Genomic DNA, 14,936 nt, shown 5'->3' with positions numbered 1-14,936 from the left:
GCAAATGAATAGACTTCATAATAATGAAACTCTTCAAACAACAATGTCACATTATCTGCCAGTGTGCAAGCTGATCAAGTAGAAGGAAACAAAAGCATGTCATGGATTGCGTGAGGGTGGTGGTTAAACACCCAGACATGGTGTATATGTGTGTGTGTGTGTGTATATATATATATATATATATATATATATATATATATATATATATATATATATATATATATATATATATATATATATATATATATATATATATATATATATATATATACGTACACACACAGAGACTACAAGTTAATCTTGCTCATCATGGGACTTACCAGAAGCTCCCCCACTCCTGGTCTCCTCCTCTTTATGATGCAGTGTTTATCCGTCGACCACCCATTTCACCATAAACCAAAGTGGGCCAAACCACGCAGCTCAACCCTGACATCTGGTACAACTGGAGGGTCATGGCACAGCTGGCAGGAAGGATGGAAACTGGGTTATTATACTGGGTATGGAGGTCAGAGCTATAGATTAGGGTTGCAGGTCGAGGGCAGCTGGGGTGACATAAGAGGGGCTGTGATCAGTAGGATGATGATGATGTCTCAGCTGTTAGAAAGACCAGAGCGTATACAGTAATTCATACGAGTGACTGCTGCTTTGTTGTGAGTCTGGTGACTTATTGTGTACAAGAGAAAGGAACTGTACAAAAGAGATGATGTTTCCACTTGCAACTGTTTCATCTGTGATTCTCAGTCTGTTTATCTCCATGTTTGTCTTAGCCTCTTTATTCCACTGTCTCTTGTCTCTGCTTCGACCAGACTATTTTGACATCAGACTTAACTCAGAACTATCTACAGCAGCAGTACTCTTTCTCATGAATCATTGTGCTTGACACAATGGGGCTCCCATCTGCCAGATTAATGCCTGCTACTTGTTCTTGTATTAAAAAAAAAAGGATTAATGTTTGGTGGTTTAATGACAAGCGCAGAAGAGCCATTATTTCATTAAGAACCCTCTGGGTGTTCATTCATCTCCTAGGAAGGAGTTCTTTTAGATCACCGATGTTTAAGAGCTATTGATTGCAGTCATGGATGAATACATGCTGATGACCGTAAGCAAATAATCCTCTGGAAGTCAGTCACCTGATAACTGTTGAACTGCAGGTTAATGAGGGGATTGGTTTTTTAGTTGAAGTTGACTGATTAAACAGTTTGGCTGATAGGGCTTTTACAAACTATAGTTATTGGCATAGTCTTAGGGTAAACAAAAAGGATATCACCCTTAAACTGAAAGGTCCATCTCTGTCGGGATCCTTTTCATAATGTTGCCTAACATTTAGAATAACAACCCAAGCCTGTCAGTGGCAAAAACAAGCACTTTTAGTGGACCTACATTGACGGTGGGCAAACGCCCAGAGGGGTAGCGCTGCAGCCCATTTCGAGGCTGCATCACTCTCACTCATTACTGGACCAATTTAAAAAAATTGCTGTCTCTGTTAGTCACTTAGACGCAAAAACCTGGGGAAAGGGCCCATAAACATAGATAATATTTGACAGGAATATCTCCCATTTGTCCAGGACACGACTGGCTGAGAGATACAGTCCAGTGTGCTGCTCAGCACAAAATGTATCAGTTTCCATTTAATGTTATGGATTAGAGGTGGAAAATATGACCTAAAATTTATATCACAGTGATTTTAAAGTGATACTCCACTCAAAATATGATTCTACCTCTTTTCACTCTATTGGCAATGTAAGGGACCATAAAAAGAGAGGCAAACCAGTATAACTACTGTCCACTCCTGTGATGGATTTCGACTTACAACTGGAATTACTTTTTTTTTTTAAACTGACATTGCACACGTCATTCACCATGACATTGTACTTTCTGATCAGTTCATTCATTTCATCTCTGTGACTCCAGCTCTCCCTCACTGGCTTTCTCTTTTGTGTTCACGAACAATTGATGAAATGTGATACATCACCATCTGGGCTGTTAAAATTCCTTAAGCATCAGGGTAATAGGATAGGAGAGGAATAATTCATCTGACATTAGCATCTCTCAGGGAAGGCAGTGCCATTCAGAGGTAAAAATTTAGTAAACAAGGGTGTCTGTGTGGCATGTATATGACTAAATTCAGTTTTTACACCATTGACAGATTTAGTATTTTTAATGGGAAGTCTGGCAGATATTAGGTAGTAGGGTATTTGTATAGTTTATCACTTGAGCCATCTGCTTTATCACCTATTCAAACACATCAGTGTTTGAGCTGGTATCAGCAGGACATTAAACCTGAAGCATCAATAGAGTCATTACCCCAGTCTGAGACCAGCTTCGTCTGTGATGCTATAAGAGAACGTTAAGACGCTTGCTCTTTGTACAGTGCACTGCTGGACTGTTATTAAGGAAGAACACACCATTGAAACCTCATTATCTACCCGAGTGGCTGTTGGCCGTCTACCTGCTCGAGTGCTGCACTGGCTCTGTGTTCTGTCACATTACACACTGCCCGGCTGCACATACTGAGGAGGGGAGAGGCTCGGTAATGGTCTCGAGATAGGGGTATTTAATTGAGCAGCTTCGTTGGCTGGCAAAGTTTAATGGAGAACATTTTTCAAGGCTTTGTCATTAGCACTGTGTGATTGGAGAAAGAAATATGTGTTTATGTGTCTCTATTTATCTATCTTAGTTTATTTAGAGAAATGTAATATTGTTCTTATATTTAAATTGATTTCCAGACACAGCAGTGGAAAAGTTGATTTGTGGTCGTGATTCTGTCAGGTGGTCTTGCTGAGAAAAGCGGAGAGAGGATGACTCTCATGAAGAGGTTCAGTGGAGAATGTTGATGACTGTTCACACGTCATTGATGAATTCAGGACTGTGTTGAGTTGCTGACAGACTCCTTTGCCATCTGTGGCTAAGGCCGGCTTAATGGAAACAATCAGCAATGTGTGGGTTTTAAGTGCAACATTATGTGTGTTTAGTGTATTTAATTAATTGATTTAGGTCATCCTTTTTTAAGGTGGTAGATGACTAATAGAAGTTTTTTTTTTTTTAAGGCTAATTGATGTCTGAAGGTCAATCATGACTATGACATATTATGTATTGGATTTATTTTATATATTATACCAATATTAAATATTGTAATGTTACACTTACACATTGAATACTTTGTTTTTAATTTCTTAAGAATAGTATGAGTATTTCCATTAGTCCCATTTGTTACCAAGTCACTTTAAGCAACAGTGCTCATAGTTCACGTTAGGACATTTCATCTGTGCTGGTTTTGCTGCCTCTGAGTTCTTTTCAAAAATACACCAGAAAGGGGGGCTAAAAGAACAACACGGCTGTGCATCTTTCATGATAGACATCCCACTGTTACTTCGCTTCAGCAGAAACTTTCACAGTGTCATGAGGGTCTTGAGGGAGACATGTACTGTAGTGTACTGTAGTATACTAGAGACAACCTCGGCCTGAATCTCGCCTTCTCCACTATTTGCCTCCCCCATATGTCCTATAATTAGATCGAGTGCATGAAAGATACATTTCTAGCGATTCAATAGGCTTCACTGACAGACCTCAAGAGCCTTCCTACCATTCTGTGTCTGTGTTCATAAATGTCTATGTACTGTACGGGTGTCCATACATTTATATCCATGTATTAGTCAGCAGGTATTTCAAAAGCTGAAGGTGGAAATAAAGTGCCACAGGGTCAGTTTTCAGCTGGTGCTCATTAAAAATTTTAAGTGTTTTTGTTTTTTTTTTTTTGTTTTTCAGTGTGATGGCATCAAAGCTAATGGTTCCTGCGTGCGTGTACGTGTTTCTGATCATATGCAAAATGTGTGTAGGTGTTTATGGTGCTGTGCTTGCATGCTTTTATCTTGGAAACCTTGAAATATCTGTTTGATGGATGACTGCATATCCTCCACAGGCAAAGCTTGTTAACGGGCTCTGTGGCTGAAAATGAATCCACAAAGAGAAATAATGGGTTCGCAGTATTAGCCTGTGAAATATTACAACTGACTGGGAGCTGTTCTGAGCTGCCTTTAAGTTATGCTCACTTTCTGCTCACTTTATACACTATAGTTGTGTTCATCATGGGAAACAAGAAATGTGTTTCATCTCAAATATAATACCAAGTTAGTTCTAGTTTTTCATTATTTTTTGTGGTTGCGTAGCAACTCAGCTAGCATCTTATGTTTTTGCCCACACAAGTCCTCGATATGCCCTCAAGGAAGCAAACACTCAAAGAGTAGACGAGAAGTGCAGACTTCAGTAGTATGTGCCAGTTTTTCTGCCCTCTCCTGACAGACATCTGCTCTATGAAGTGCATTTCAGTTTCAGTTTTCTATTAGTTTTAAGCATCAATTTATGATTTTTTTTTTTTATACATGTTTTTCTTGATGGCAGGCTTAATTGCATTTAATAAATCACACTTATCTCTCCTTTCATGTTTTGGTCAAGATGTTAAACAAGACATTAATCACAAGCCAGGGGCCAGAGTCATTGAAATGCACACAGCTTTTACTTTCAAACACATTATCCCGAGAAACGCAACTACATTTTTGGCCAGTGTGCCTTCGCAGCATGTTCAGTGTAGCAAGATCATCCGTCACTGTGTCAATGAACACAACAGTTACATCCATCGACAGCCACGAGCCAAGTATATCATCCTTGAATAAGGTGACACTGCTGTAAGATGATTAGCTGATGATTAAAACCACAAATAAGTACACTAGTTCTGGCTGGAGTTCTGAATACTTATGTCCATATTTAATTAATTGATTAGATTTTGTGTGACAGCTAAACTCTCAGGATAGCTGCTTCTCAGCTGTTTCTCAGCCATCAGCTGTTTCTGTTTTATTTTACTCACTTCAAGTCACCCAGACCACAATGCGCTTCACCCAGAAGCTTCTTTGTATTTGTGTGTATATTTGATATTTGCTAATGTTTGCTAATTACTTTAGCGCCATGTGGAATCACTTAATTTGTTGTATTGATTAACTAACCCAGCTCTCATTATAAGACCAATTTTAGTAATGACGTTGGGCCACCCTTACTTAGAGAGCCCCATTATGTGGTTGGATTAATATAAAGCAGCACAGAAGGTTTTTTTTCTAAGCTGTTCTGGTGAAATTAGATTGCAGATCTTTACTAAAGTGCTTAGATTATGGCTCTGTGGAGCTGGTAAATCTTGGTTGTCAGGAAATTGCTTGAAAATGGATGAGACGGAATATAAATCTGTTCACATTAGCTATATGTAAAAAATCGCAGCACAGGAGCCAATTGCATTTCAACTGGCTAAAATGGAAAACATGAATGTCACATTTTATGCAAATAAGCCTTCATCCACCATGCACAGACTCACCAATCAATCCATTAATGTAACTATCCTCCCTATCCCTTTTATGGCGTACTACAATGACATGACAGTGATTTGATATGACACTCACTTTTTAGTACATGAAGTTTTTCAACCTACAGCCAGGCAGTAGATAACAGTAAATAAAAGAACTGCAAAGATGGCTAGATGCTTGGGTATAAAATTGACTGGTCAGAGAGGATTTTATGCCATAAAAATGGAAAAAAATAGAGGTTTTATGTTGGATGCAGTAAGTGGCCTCTCCACTCACAGGAGGAGAACTGTTATGAAGTCCTTGTTAATGAGCAAAGCAGGAGCAGACTATTGTTATGCAGGAACGGAGGTGCAGAGCCTGGAAATTACCTGCCATTGCTGTGAGAAACGAGCCTGGATCCAAACAGTGCCCAGGGCTAAATACAGGCTTCCTCCTCCATAAAGACATGCCTGTCATGACATATAATCCAGGATGAGAAATATATGCCCGTGGTTGATATCCCAAAAGGCAAATTTTCAAAAGAGTTCAGCTACTTACCGGTTTGTCCTTTAAATATGAAATGTGACCTTTCAGAAAATTTTCCCTGTAGGCCGTTTTTCACTCATTTCAAGCAGCTGTCAAGCTCAGACGGCTTAAACAATAGCACAGCACAGTCTTATCATACCACTTTCAAAATGATGTCACCATCAGGTACCACCATTACCACTAACTCTGGGGGTTGAGGGTGTATGAAGGATTGATCTAAGTATTTCCGCCATCATTGCTGAATTATTCACTGAAGAGAACTGGTGGCGTTCTCATGCTGCATGTGTGTCTCGTGTTACTTGGACAGCAAGTTTAAGGGACAAGCAGTCATTCATAAAACCCGGCTAGCTTACTGTCTTCTGTTTAGTCTGTCTTTTTAATAGAATACTCCCATAAGGTTCTCATTTTTACAGCATTATCAACTTTTCTCCCTGCCCAAGTGTCCATCGTTATTTTCCATAACTAGCCATTTTCACCCAGAGCCCTGAGGAGCATTTTCGCCAGGGAAGGGAAAGCTGTGAGCCATGTCTGTCCAAGTACTTGTCCACACTTTGAGCTGAGAAGAAATGGAACATCATGACCCGCCTTTTCCCACAGTGCGCACTGACCTTGCAACTTGTGTTTCCTTTTTCTGAGTTGGAGGCTGTGGCTAAACTGGAGATTATGGAGCAAGATGTTGAAGTGAAAGGCCAAAACTCATGTTCCCCTGTAGCACAAAGTGCGGTGGTAATAATAAGGTCATGGATTCGGTTTGAGTTTGCTGCATGAACATCCATCCATCCATCCATTATCTATACCGCCTATCCCTTTCGGGGTTGCGGGGGGCTGGAGCCTATCCCAGCTACAATGGGCGAGAGGCGGGGTACACCCTGAACCGGTCGCCAGCCGATTGCAGGGCCACATGAAAGGACAAACAAACATTCACACTCACACTCACACCTACGGACAATTTAGAGTCATCAATTAACCTAATGAGCATGTTTTTGGTCTGTGGGAGGAAGCCGGAGTACCCGGAGAGAACCCACGCATGCACGGGAAGAACATGCAAACTTCACACAGAAAGGCCCCGCCTGACCCGGGGATCGAACCGGCAACCTTCTTGCTGTGAGGCACCCGCACTACCTGCTGCGCCACCGTGCAGCCCCTGCATGAACATGTCAGCGAAAATGTTATCAGGGCTGTAAAATTCATTAGCTCAGCGCCAAACTTGCTGGTATGTTTCTGTTATATCACATTTAATTTTGTACTTCTAAAACCGCTACTCTGATCAAGCTGTGGCATTGTGTGTGTGTGGATCTCTGTGAGTTGTGTGCACAGTGCATCTTTAATTAAGGTTCAGGGGAGTCAATAGAAGTGAGCCTGTTTGACTAAGTGTTATTTTTATGGCTTTATAACTCAGAGCTGAAGTGATGCTTGTGCAGTATATCCAGACAGTTTACTCCAGAGCCTCTCGTGTCCTTCCACTTGGACTGTAAACAGCAGATAATATGCATTGCGTCTGGCTGGAGTCTGTTGGTGTGGAATATCCTACTGACTGTTTTACTCTCATCTTTTCACAACTGTGATGCATCATCTGTCTCATTTATTGATGAAGGATCAGATCTCCTCTCTCTGATGTATCGTTGATAACCCTGCGCAGTTGCACACAGAAACATGAAGGAAAAGGCAATAAAACACAGACAGACACAAGCACAAGCACAAGCACACGCACACACACACACACACACACACACACACACACACACACACACACACACACACACACACACACACACACACACACACACAGAAAGTTTCCGTTGCTTTTGGGGACATTGCATAGACTTACATTCATTTACTGGGCACTCAACATAACCATAACCACTGCTTGCCTACAGCTAACCTGTGGGGACTTGCATTTTGTTATACACGCACACACGCACACACGCACACACGCACACACACACACACACACACACACACACACACACACACACACACACACACACACACACACACTTTGTTCATACACTCTATAAACATACAGACAGCCCCCTAGAGATTATGAAAGGATGCAAGACTGCCATCAGTATTTGCAATGCAATGTTGAACCTTGTTCATCTCATCAAAGTGGTATCCATTGGATGGAAAAGGAAATTGGTATTGATTGATATTTGAATGGATTCAGTTGGGATTCAGTCAAAAGAGTTTCTGCAAAATGCTGATGGCTTGTATCCAAATACTCGTCTAGCACTTTCCATTGTAGTCCTCCAGGGATTATTTATTATAAATGTAAAGTGCTCGGGCAGTTGAATTTCACCACATCAGTGCCACATGCTCCTGTAGAGAAACCTTTCTTTCTTGTATTTACATAATGCTGCTGGATGCTACGTATTCAATAGGCCTTTGTTTATGTTTCATAAGATTAGAATTAAATTATAATCCCTATACATAACTTTAATGAGAATTCTTGGTGAGCTGTGTTGTGCTGTTTTGCGAAACCTTAAATAAAATCTTCTAATCTTGCATTTATGTGTGTCACAGGGGAATACTTGTATTGCAAACAAATTGCGATGAAGTGTAGGCCAAATACACACATACATACACCAAGTCTGTTGATTTAAGGTGTCCCTCTGCCAGAATGTTTATTGCCCGGGGGGACAGGAGGGAGACAGAAAATTGGGTTGTGGTGGTTATTGTTTAGTTCTCTGTCAGCTTCAAGGAACTGTGGAACACAGAGCAGGTGGAGTGGGATGGACCTTGGCTGCTGTTTCTTTCCTTCCTCTCCTCTCCTCTTTGTCTGTCTTTGAAGTGTGTGTCTCTCCCGAGGTCTGCTGGACTCTCTGCCGGGTCTGTCTCAGAGGATGGTCCAGAGTGATGGTAATTGGGCAAAATGACCAGTCTGCGTGTGTTCGTGTGTGCGCATGCAGAGTACGAGAGTGTCTTTTTGTCTGTGTCAGTATGTAAATATATTGTTGACATTTCTGTTTGGTATTTCTGTGCTCCAGTTTCCTGTTACTCATTGGGCAGCATACCCCAGTATCGATATATCTTCAATAAGATAACACCTCGTCTACACTGGAGGTGTAGTGTTAACAGCTCATCGGTAGCAGTAGCAGCTGCAGCAGTGCTCTCTGTATACACATGATGCATTCAAGCACATAATGCGGTGTAGGTGATGCACATTTTGGCAGCTCTCAGAGCCCCACACGCTATGACTGTAGTTCCGCGTGTAAAATGGAAGAAAATAGACTTAATGTGTAAAAATACGCTTCAGATCTCATTCACATGCAGCCTGTGTAGACAGCTGGATTGTGTAGAATAGGATTTAGTTGTTTGAATGTTTGACTTCTTAACACGTGGAAGACAGCAGAACATGAGAAAATCTGCTTTCTTTGTTACAGTCTCCTGTAATGTTGGTCTGTCTGTGTATTTGTAACTCAGATGCAGTTTCGCAAATGAGATTTGAGTTGTGAATAGTGATCGAGATCATTACCTTCCTAACCCAGCAAGGCAAACTTCCATTTGTCATGAGTTTGGATAGACAAAGCAAGCCTGTGCATGGTTTTAACAGTTGTAGCTTGGCAGTCTGTTTATTCCTCTGCACCTTAATTACGATAGCTGTGTCCAAAGGCATTATGCTTTCATGTTGCCTGTCTGTACATATGTACATACATCTGACCCAGTAGTCTGTAATCCTCCACAAACTCATTAGTTTTGCTGATATTGAGCTTCAGGTGATTGTTGTTGCACCATGTGACAAAGCTTTCTATCAGTCTTCTGTGCTCCTGTCTAAAATTAGTCTGTAAGTGAAGACAGCAGATTTCTCACTCATTATTTTATTGAATTCCTTCAGAGTCTTCACAGCATTTATTGCATCAGTCTGGAAAGACATGGATGTAAACACACACACTTGACTGGTCGACAGAGACAAACAACTGCAAGGCAGTAATTCTAGTTTCATCTGGTTGCTTGTTTTAGCAAAGTCTTGTTCCTATCATGTGTACTGTTGCTCACTCAGCTTGCCTTATCTGCAGATCCATTTCAAACCTTGTGCTCCTGTTATGTTTGTGTGCATCTGTACGTGTATACGCTTTTAACTTGTGTGTCTGCATCTGTTAGTGGTGCTGTTCGGCATATGCACAATACATACTGACACTCTGAAAAGATTTTATACATGTGCAGCAGAGAAGGCAAAAGCCCACGTGCTGGCATTCTGCGTGGGCTCAGTGTGTCTAGGGATAGTTTTCTTAATCGCTGTGTGTTATGATGTGGTCCGACTCAGCATTGTGTTACTCTGTGTGTCTCTGTGTTACTGTTTGTTAGTCACATTTATAGACAAAAGGGCTTAATGTCATATGGTCAGACCCCTGCAACTGTTCCACACACACACACACACACACAGCAAATTCAATTACAGTGACTTACATGTACTGTTGACCCCCAGTTTATCCTCTCCAAGCACAGCTTTAACCCTCTGTGGGTCCCTGAATGTTCACTATAGATCTCTCCAGTTATTTGCTGAGCTGGTGCACCTGTGTCCTAACAGATTACATTTTAGTCTTTAGATTTATTTCAGTTTTTCCTTTTCCCTAAAAGATTGAATCTGTTTCCCCTTTCCTCTGTTTTTGCCTGCCTGACAGCAGGTGCTGTGAAGCTGAAATTGTTTTGGGTTGACTTTTCCATAGAGATTTAGGAGTTCCAAGCGTTACACAGCACCACATGTATCACCAGCTGCTGTGGTTTTCATTTCACCTCATGCAGTCCATGCTACCCTCTGCACACAAGCATTTTATTATCCATCATCATAGATATGTGAATTATTAATTACTGCTCTTGACGTGGTGGGAGTGGTAATAATATTTCTCAGTAAGTGTCAGAGAGCTGCCAGTGCTGAAGGGTAATTAAAGTCTTGTGGTTTTTGGATTGCCTTTTTTATTTCTGTTCAGTGCAATGCATAAAACACATATTAAGAAATACAAATGCAAACATCTCCTACCATTTCTTTGACAAATGCTGGCTCATTTGTGGTAATTTGTTTTTCAAGTTATATTTATCAATCTCAGTTTCCTCATGCATAAAAATGATAGTTAAGCATGATATCCATTATAGATTATTATATTATTATTTTTTTTAGAGCAGCACAAGAATCACAGTGGGGCTACAAGAGCTGCAGTGTAATTATATTCACCATTATTAACCTGTAGCCTTGGTGCAGGGCTGGTCTCCAAACAATGGAGTAATAATGTTGCACCATCATATTCCACTGTAACACCATCATGGCACTTCTGAAAATAGGTTGCTGAATGTATTTTCTCTGCATAGTCTGTTCGCATGCGGTGTAGAAAATTAGTTTGTAATATAGAAAATGATTTGCATCATCGCACATGGAAATGCAGGGTGCTGGTTTATGTTTCAGGGCAGGCAGACTGGACAGATTCTGGAGGGAAACAATGTTATTAACCATTACAGGAAATGTTATGACAGCCTCATTTGGGAGTGTACATTTGACATGACAGTGTTAATATGGAGTGTCATCTTGGGTCTTCTTTCCCCTTTTTTCTATTTGCAACGCAGTTTTTAGCTGTGAACAGATCTCTGTGCTCCTCTGCTCCTCTTTAGTGGGAGGTGTTCTTATGCAAGCCTTGGCAGTCTGTTTGTCCTCCCAGTGGTCCACTAGTATTTCCCAGCTCTTTATAGTTATTCTTAGCCTCATCTCAGAGTACGATAGCTGAGGAAACATGACATGCCATGACATGCCCACGCACGGGTTGTCTAATGGGGAGGAGAGAGAGAAATGAGGGCGGGAGAATAAAATGAGCAAGAGATGAAGAAAGAAAGAAAGAAAGCTATCCTGAATCTCAGAGCATGGCCTTGTTCATCATGTGGATTGCTAATGGGCCTCCTCCAAGGGGAACCACGATTAGAGTCAGTGGGGCCTCCCTGTCAAAGCAGAGTACAGCACTGACCTCAGGGCTACATTGTGACCTGAGAACCGCCGAGATGACCCCTTACAAGAGCCTGACACTCAGAAGCTTTCCAAGGAGGTCGCATGCTTGCTATGATTTATCAGACTGCACGTGCAACATATATACAGTATTATGTAATATATAAATACTTATTTTCCAAAGCATGAGCGAGTTCTCTGTTTACCTGCCAGTCTTTTCTTATACACTTTTTTTTTTTTTTTTTTTTTGTGTGCTCGGCTTGATTTATTCAGAGCATAGTGCCGCTCCAGCAAATTTCTTCTTCTATGTTTTGGATATGAACAATCAACATCCAGAAAGTTTTGCATTGTCTAATATAAATATAATATAATATAATATAAATATTGATGGATCTAACCAAATTAAGTTACCTGCCTTTTGATATATGTAACCATACCTTCTTCTTTCTACAGGGCATCAACATAGTGGGGCCCAGTAATGCAGAGCCCACGCCTCGACCTCCCAGTCCAGCCATGTACCAGCTGGACATCGTCCTAAAGAAAGGGAACAACCTGGCCATCCGTGATAGGACAGGTAAGAGTTTATTCCTGCTTTAACTTCAGCTGCATTGAGGTTTATTCAGAGAGACGGGGTGAGCAGCTTTATCAAGCCTCTCTCTAGCCCACCAAACCCATCATGGTCTCTGCCCACCTTTCTCAATTGTTTTGTCGTTGGTACAGACTGCAGCACCCAGGATGCGACCATCGTGTGTGTGAGGCTTCATTGTTATTGTACCCTCTATTCATCAGCTATCTTCAGGGGTTTCTCTCCATTTATATATATGCCTTCTTTTGTCAATGCAATGTTTCTCTTGGCACAATTCTTTTCTCTTTTCACCCCTATTCTTTGCTCTCTTATCTTTGTCCTCTGTAGGTTTTTATTAAATCACACATCTCGTCTTCACAGCTCACTCAATTTTTCATGTGTGAAGTGAGATGGAATTACCAAGAAAGATACAGCACATTTCCTGGTCATCCAGGCATCAAAAGATCTCCGCTTTGGCTTAGGATAGTACATTGTCGCCTTTTTAGCCAAGACAATTGATACTAGTATGATCCCACTGTCCTTTGTGTAATAAGACTTAACAATAGTGCAAGTCTTTCCCTTCACTACCCAGTGTTGTCGGCAGTGTGATCCGGGCTTTTAGGTTACATAAGGACTATACAGTATTGTTTATTATTACAGGTGACCTACTGTATTTCACGCATATGTCTGTATTTTGTAATAAATACTTAACTTAGTAACTTCAAATGACCAAAATCAGAGAGTCCGATAAGGCTGAGTGGCACTTCGTAATGGTTGAGGAGTCAGTGTAGCAGGAGCAGGCATGTGTACGCATTGCTATCTTGAATTGTTCAGTTTGAGGCATGTCTGTCTTTTTCCTGTTGTGGGAAGAAATAGTTTTACTTTTTGCACCACTGTAAATGATATTCTGTCATACTAAACCACTCTGGACTGCCACTGCAGAGTGATTGTGATTTAAAGTGCAGGACAGACAGGCCTTCTGCCCGCTGTGGAAGCTGTCTGACCTTAGACTGTGTTTAAGGAGGCATTTATGTCTTGCATAGTTGAAAGGGCAGCCAACAAAAACAAGCTGGGCCAGAGGATTTTCTCCTAAACTCTCAGACAGTGGTTTGAATGGTGATGGATGCGAAGGTCTCATTAGCGGTTGTAGCAGTCACCATGCCAACAGATCCGAATAAGTGCTCTCCCATATATTTTGCCTGACTACCTGTCCGTCCGGATAATGAGCAGTGAGGTGCAGAGCTCACCTGTCCTGTCCTGAGCACATCAAGACAGCTCATTATAGAGGGAGGGAGAGATAGAGATACAGTCAAATAACTTCGAAATACAGCAGACTGAATTTTAAATGATTTAAATTTTTAAATGAGCAATAATAATATTAACAGTCAGTGTTGTAACTTATGCTGTTTTTTCACAAAATGCTCAAAGACAACTTAATACTAAATATTTATATATACAGCAGATGGTGCCAAATGTTGACGTGCACTACTGTCAGGATATTTACATGTTGCTAATGTTGTGCAGCAGACGAAGGATAAATCTAAGAAGACAGATGTAGGATTGGTGGGATTTTCCATCAGCCAAGCAGTCTAGCCCCCCCTGTCAGGTATGTAGACTGGAAAAAGCTGGGTTTTCAAATATAAGTAGTTTCCCTGGAGGAGCAATGTAGTTCTGGCACCTATTGATTCACTAAACTCTCTGACATGAATTATAAACTACACACATATTTTTCTGTCCTGTCTGTTTTGAGGCGTCATCTCTTCAGAAATACCTCTGCAATATGGGTTTTCAGATATTCCTCTCCAGTGAACCTGGAAGTGAAACTAAAAATAACTGAGCTGAAAGTAACACCTCAACGTGCAGCCAGGCATGCAAGGTGCTTCATTACAGCGTTTCATAAACTAGGGTGGCATCAGACCAAGATACTAAAAGTGCTGCTTATTCAGTAGCCGGAAGATTTCGAAACCACTGAAACATTCACCAGAAAACAGAAGAATTATTCCACTGGCCAACTGTGTGAAATGATAAAAAGCAACCTTATTAATGACAACCTGGTCTTTGTTCTGGTAAAAGAAAGGAACCTTGACTTGACTGGAGCTTAGCAAGAAGCTAACAGCTAGCAAACAGGTAGCAAACATTCACATTTGTTAGGATGTTTCATCTGACACCACAGCTCTGATCTAAGCATCAAAGTGATGTATGCATCCAGAGACAAGGTTGACTAGCCACACACAAAAAAGGGAGGGGGGACAGTGATGGGGGGTATCCAGTTCCACGTTGTCTTCCCTCTGTGTCCTTTGGATGAAGCTCAGAGTAATGAAAGGAACCTTTTTGTGCCTGAGTGAGGGAACGAGGGCAAGAGATCAGCTAAAGTTGAAATGGAAAAGCCCTCACAGTCAATTAATTTCCTCAGTTTGAGGAAAGTGTACAGACCCCTAAAAGTGAATACAAGTAATGTGTGTTAAAGACAGTGGAGGATTGATAATAGCAACAAAACATTGGAAATTAGTAGTACAGTGTACCGAACCATTCATTGTCAAATTGTCACACACAGATTTGACACCTGTTTTCAGTC

At 41.0% G+C, this 14,936-nt stretch overlaps 1 protein-coding gene across 4 annotated transcripts in view; it reads left to right on the top strand.

The window, feature by feature from the left end:
• mctp1a (multiple C2 domains, transmembrane 1a) overlaps nucleotides 1-14,936 on the top strand; it is a 137,249-nt gene that overhangs the window by 35,667 nt on the left and 86,646 nt on the right. For all 4 annotated transcript variants that reach the window (XM_070964975.1, XM_070964973.1, XM_070964974.1 and 1 more), the window contains exon 2: nucleotides 12,250-12,370. In XM_070964975.1, the coding sequence (XP_070821076.1) occupies nucleotides 12,250-12,370 (121 nt within the window). The remainder of the gene's footprint in view (nucleotides 1-12,249; nucleotides 12,371-14,936) is intronic.

The sequence above is a fragment of the Chaetodon trifascialis genome, chromosome 6 (genome assembly GCF_039877785.1).
Source record: "Chaetodon trifascialis isolate fChaTrf1 chromosome 6, fChaTrf1.hap1, whole genome shotgun sequence".
Taxonomy (NCBI): Eukaryota; Metazoa; Chordata; class Actinopteri; order Chaetodontiformes; family Chaetodontidae; genus Chaetodon; species Chaetodon trifascialis.
Note: the sequence above shows the minus strand (reverse complement) of the source record. Positions and strands in the feature narration are given on the sequence as shown.